The 6347-nt window shown below is 37.5% G+C and overlaps 1 protein-coding gene across 1 annotated transcript; it reads left to right on the top strand.

Moving 5' to 3' along the window:
- The first annotated feature begins 5724 nt into the window (after nt 1-5724).
- LOC149220210 (UDP-glycosyltransferase 86A1-like) lies at nt 5725-6123 on the top strand. Its single transcript, XM_089387023.1, has one exon. The coding sequence runs from the start codon at nt 5725-5727 to the stop codon at nt 6121-6123; it is 399 nt and encodes a 132-aa protein (XP_089243149.1).
- Nucleotides 6124-6347: the final 224 nt, after the last annotated feature.

The raw sequence follows: 6347 nt of genomic DNA, 5'->3' as shown, positions 1-6347 counted from the left end.
TATAAAGCAAATAACCTTTTATACCTGTGGCTGTGGCTGTTGTTTCATCACCTGAATCTGACCCCAAGTCCTTCTGAATAACAACAACATTCTTCTTCTTCTTACCACTGAACTTCTTAGGTTTCAACTCCGGATGCAAAGACCATCATTGTGCATCATCGTGTCCATCCTTCTTGCAATGAGTGCATGAAGGTTTTTCCTTCTGTACAACATTTGTCTTCCTCTCCTTCCACTTTAGCTTCTTCTTTTCCTTGTTCTTGCTTGCAGAGGGTTTTGATGATCCCCCAACTTCTGGGTTCACATTCTTGCCTCTAGTCTCTAGATGTGTAGCCTAAATGGATACATCATCTAGGCTAGTGGGATCAAACATGAGAATGGTGTGCTTCAAATAGCTATGCAGACCACCTATATACTTCAACAAAGTTTCAAGTGAGTCTAGAGATATGCCTAGAGTTAAAGCTCTTTTTCTAAATTCTTGGGTATAACTTTGTACACTTTGGCCCTGTAATTGGTGAAGAGTTTGACAACTCATCATTGCTTGCTTCATATAAGCTAGAGGATAGAATTGTTTTTTCATGGCAGAAACAAATTCAATCCAGGTAGAAATAATTTTACCATGTCTCTTCAGATCAGCTTGTGTCTTGCCTTCCCACCACACTAGTGCAGTTCCTCCAAGGTGAAGGCTAGCCATCTAAATCTTTCTCCTTTCTGAATAAATGTTCTGCACCATGAAATGTACATCAATCTGTATAATCCAGTTATCTAGCTTTTTTGCATTTAGTTCTCCATCATAAATTGGCAAATCAAACTTTACATCTAATTTAATCAAAGATGTTTTCTTCTTTTTCTTATCAGGGCTAGGAGATGAGGATGATGAAGGAGATGGTGGAGGAGATGATGGAGGAGGCTTTTCCCCTTTCCCTTTTCCCTCTGGAGGGTCAACTAGAGAAGGTTCTTTTGCTCCCTTGTCTTGTTTGGGTGTTGAAGTGCTTTCACCTCGACCCTTCTTAAATTCCTGATACATCTCTTCCACCATGGCTCGCATGGCCATAAAACTGTTCATGAACTGAGATTCTATTTCCAATGGAGCTTCTTCAGCCATTCTCCTCTGAGGATAGACTCTTCCAATCTTTGGATTAGCCTCAACAAGTTCTCCTTCTCCTAGTTTGAGCTTTGACCTAGTTAGCATACAAAATCCAGCACAAGCTTGTCTAACCTTAACAAAACTAAAACCAAAAGCTTTGATACCACTTGATCTGAAAATGAGATCTTAGATTAATATTAAGGTATTACAGACTCATGTGCAGGATTTGCCTATATTACTTAGTGCAACGGATCGAAAAGATTGCGAATAATATAGACAATGAGCAGTTAGAGAAACATAATAGACAAACACACATAACACAGCAAATAATCAAGGAGTTCACCCAAAACTCTTGGGCTACGTCTCCTGGTCCAACTTTCAGTGGTGACCTCTCTATTATGTCTTCAAGAGCAGAGTTTTTACAAATGTGAGCTCAAATTGAGTCTCCACACAATAGGAACAAAACAATAAGGCTTTACTTGGATCCCCCAAGTCTTTCTACGTACACAGACTCTCCCTCTCATTCTCTGTCTCTGTTTTCTCTCTGTCTCGGCACTGCCCGCTCCTGTCTCTGTCATTCAATGGCTTTTAAGCCAATCGACACTTGTCTGTTCGTTTTCCCTTTCGGGCTCTCTGGCTCCCGGCCTCTGTCCACTCAAATCCCCTCTAAGTGTTAAACAATCATTGTTAAATGTCTTTGAGGGATGGTGGCCACTTGTTTGGTAACGGAAGGGACCATCGGCGCGTTAAAATCCCAAAAATATTGTTCCTCTATTTACACAGAGAAATACAAATAAAACACTGTAAAATCCGCAAAAATGCCTTTTATCAAACTTGAAATATTATGGAATCCGCCCCAAACTCCATCAGGTCTAGCTTTAAATTGCTATCACAAATCGCTCAGTCATGGTTTCCTTCATATTTGGGTTTATAGCGAAAAACCCCAAATACAAAGGAAAACCCCGCAAAATGCTCCATATCGGACTTCAAATAGTATACTATTACATTCATAACCCTTTCGAATCCGACTGTATATCTCTATCGCATATCCCTTTTGGCTTCCGATCGCCGATTGTTCTGATCGGCCTTATCAGCTATCGGCGTATCGCATGGTTGCTGGCGTGTGGCATGTTGTGTTGGCCCCACTCCTTGGTATCGATGTGATGCGATAATGTGATGCGATATATCACAATCGCATATCACATCGTCTTCAGGCCTCCCGTAAGTCTTTCCCTTTGTGTTTTAGCGATGTGATATTGCGATGTAATCTAGGCCATTTATCTATGCACTTGATCAATGGTCCTCGTTAAAGCGCGCTAATAGATATTGTGATTTCCAATAGGCCGCCTCCGATGGACTCCGCTTGCCACCTCTGACTACGATATATTGATTATATCTAGACCGATGATCGGCCAGATCCAACGGCTCCTATGCAACATTGCTTTGGCCTCCAATAGTCTCTGTTTCCATCATTTCTTCTTGTTTTTCCCGTGCGATAGTGTTTTCCACCTTTTGTTAAGGTTATTCCCATGTGATAGAGTTTAAGTATTCAAGACTTAGAGGGTTTTTAGGATCCATTTTGGATCAACATAAGACCAATTACCCCCGAGTTGATGAGGGGGAGATCATAACTAATGAAGCCCTCCTGAATAGGAAAGGGATTTGAAGATTGAATGATCGAGGTGAAGGAGGGGCTCATGTAGTGCGATTTATGATCAGTAGAAACTAAGTGAGTTAAATCTACTGAACTATATATGAGGTTATATAAAAAATTATTGATAGTCGGGCATATGGGGGGCTACTTGAAGGGTCACCCCCTCATGAGGTTTTGAACATATCACACATGCTCGGTGAAGGTAGGGAAAATATATTGGAGCACTGGACCATCAAAAGTATGATTCTTGATCATGGGATAATGAGTTAGAGTCGAGCACACAAGAAACAACCAATTTAAAGGGCAATGTTGGTTCCTTTTTCTTGATTCGAGTCACCTAAGAATGAAGAAGATGATTCCAAGGTACACGAACCACTAGGCCACTCTCCTAGATTAAATATGCTAAATTCGATAGGGGAGGGCACATTAGAGCTAAGGCAATGAGGAGTCCTTAACAAAGGCATGAGGAATATAGTAATATGATTGATATAGAATTACACCAAGGAGTATGATGGAGACTGAGCAACCGAGTGGGCTTATGACTTCCTTTGTCATAACATGCAAGGGAGACGTGGTAGAAATTAATATGATTTTGCAAGGAAAATAATGAAATAATCAATAATAAGTGAAATACCACTAGCATGATTGGTTTCAAAAAACTTTATTCTATAAAATGACCCAAATTTAAACAGATACATAAAATCCAACCATATTAAAAATTGATGTGGCTTAAATTGGTGCAATCTTCCAATAATTTTAATGGTTAAATATTTATAGATAATATAATAATATTTAATAAAATAAATATTAATTATAATATCTATGTAAATTATTATTAAAAATAAATAAATAAAAATAATAAAATCAAATAATAATATAATTAGATAAATGAAAACAATAAAATCAATACTAATATATTTGATATTAAAAAATTATAATCTTAGCACTAAAATCATAAAGCTAGTTTAAATCCACAATATTTATTACATAAAAAAAATGATGCTAAAATACGAAGAACTAATAGTATAACGGTTAATAGATGTAAATACAATATCAATATATAAATTACCTTGTTTAATTATAGCTCATGAAACTTATTACAATGTTAATATAATGAAAAATATCTTGGTGATAATGAAACTTATTACCATGTTAATACGATGAAAAACATCAAAAGATGGAAAAAAAAATATGACAAGACACGAATATGCCAAGGAAGCATTGTTTTCTTGTTTTAAAAAAACGTAAATTAGATATACAAAATGAAGGATGTGTTAAATGTGCTTACATAAAAGATGTTCTTAAAGAAACATGTTTAGATAAGAGTAATGCAATGTTGACTAAAAATGTGTGGATTTTTGTTTGGTAGTTAGTTTATATAGCTTTTGATTTGATTAGAATGATTAATCTATGGTTTCAATAGCTATAATTTAAGGGCATATAAGTCATTAAAATTACTCAAAATTATATTTAATTTAAATACATTGACATTTAACATAAATAACATTTTTTCCATAAAATTTCGAATTGGTAACCTTTATACTATAGAGTACGTCAACCTAACATATTATCACTATTCTCTCTTTGCCCATGAACATATCGTAAAGAATTATAAGTATGATGCAATGCTATTATATTACATTACAATAATTAAAACCATTATTAGTCCCTGCCTGGGACTATAGCGATCGATAGATCGTTGACTGCCTATTAATCCATTCGTTGACCATGTTTTTTTTTGCGTTATCATCGTTTAACCAATGTTTTAGAATGACAATTTTCGTCTATCAAAATTTTAACCAAAGTTTTTGGCTGGGCAAAAAATGACCTCTTATTGCAGGCTTCGCTTATACCAATGTAAAAATGTGGTGACAAGTTATATTTTATCCAAAGTCTGGAAAATTGTGGTGACAAACATGAAACTTAGGCGCATGAAAAGTTTATTATATAGCCGCCACCTCTCACCTCTCAGGCAGCTGGCTACCACTGTCTGCCACCATCTGCCACCTCTCAGGTAGCTGGCTACCACCGCCTCTCAATTTCTTGCCACCAAACACAATATGAAATTAGTCTTTACCATCTGCGGAGGAAGGTTTCCGGTTACGGTGGTCGCTGTTGGTTATCTAAACACTCGGCTTCTCCTGACATATGTTGGGGTTTCGCAGTGCTCATGGCGCGGATTTCGTCCGCGATCAGGTTCTTCAACCGAGTTAAACCAGGTATATCTTGCAGAATGTCATCATTAAGGTTTCTCTTTTGTTCTTATTTGTTGTGTTATGGTTTTTAACCTCTGTTTCTCCTCCCAGTTGGGGTGGAGGGTTTTTTCAAAGGCAAAGCGTCGGGCGAGGAACTGGATGAGACCGTTGTTCGGCTCCCTGAACGCGAATAAAACAGGCCCATATGCTTTCTGGGTATTTACATTGTGCATGGTTCCTTGCTTGGTTTATGAGGTGAGCGCTTCAGCTCCATAGGGAGCTCGCTGTATGATTTATTTTGTCGAGTCTGTAATATCACAAGCTTTTGCTTAAGCTTTTTCGAAAACTGTAAACACTTGTGATAGTTAAGGTTTTCTATGCGGCCCTCCGGTCTTTATAAACTTTCTGTTTTTATACCGGCATGTCAACCGGGGTTTCATGTTTGTATATGTCGCCGAGGGTGGTGAATTTCAAATCCTGGCTGGTAATGGTTACATTCGTTTTTTGAAGACAGTTAAGAAAATAATATTTCTATTATGACTATAATTACAATGTTTGAATGTATTATTTTCCATCCTTATTTCAGAGCCGAAGTTTGCAGTGGCAGGAGTGACAGCAATGGAGGAGTGGCAGAAATGGAGACTCCTTTCATCTGTGCCTGCACCACAGAAGACAAGGCAAGCACTGAGAGCAGAAAAGACATGCGTGAGAATCGCTGCAAAAAACACATGATTGACTGTGAGAATCGCTCCAAGTGAGGTAAGTTTAATGGTTAATGCTCATAGTCCAATATGTTACCATGTTCTTCATCTGATTCGCAAGCATACATCAACAATGTTGTTCAAACAACTGCTTTAGACATTCGTTGTGCAGAGATTTCAAATAACTTGGCCATGGATTTTGATAGGTCTTTGTACAACGAAGGATTTTTACAGTTTACTCTCAATACAATGATGCAGCCAGTGGACGAAGTAATCGAGACGCTGAACAAACAGGAGGACAATCAAATTTCCCGCATCATTGCAGATTCGTTTCTGCCATGGACGGTGCTCATTGCCAAGAAATTCAACGTTCCTCTCATCTCGTTGTGGACTCAGTCCGCTGCATCGTATATAATATATTATCACTCAGATATGCTCATTTCCAAAGGACATTTCCCCTGTAAAACCCACGGTAAGACTCAATCCTAAATACTTTCAGTAGACTGCCATTAAACCCCGTTTCTTTGGTTTATATTTAATTTGCTACTAAGGACTGAAATGTAATGCGTATTCCCAAAATAAAAAGAAAATAAAGAGATTGAGATTAGAGTTAAGGGAGTGGTAAAAAACAGACACTTATGCTAGGAATAGATTTTTTGTTTTGCTTTTGATGCTGAGAATAGATATATCGCTTCTCTTGAATTAATTATACA

Source organism: Pinus tabuliformis, chromosome Q, assembly GCF_031772625.1.
Source record: "Pinus tabuliformis cultivar Carrire ecotype Pingquan chromosome Q, CPIR1, whole genome shotgun sequence".
Taxonomy (NCBI): Eukaryota; Viridiplantae; Streptophyta; class Pinopsida; order Pinales; family Pinaceae; genus Pinus; species Pinus tabuliformis.
Note: the sequence above shows the minus strand (reverse complement) of the source record. Positions and strands in the feature narration are given on the sequence as shown.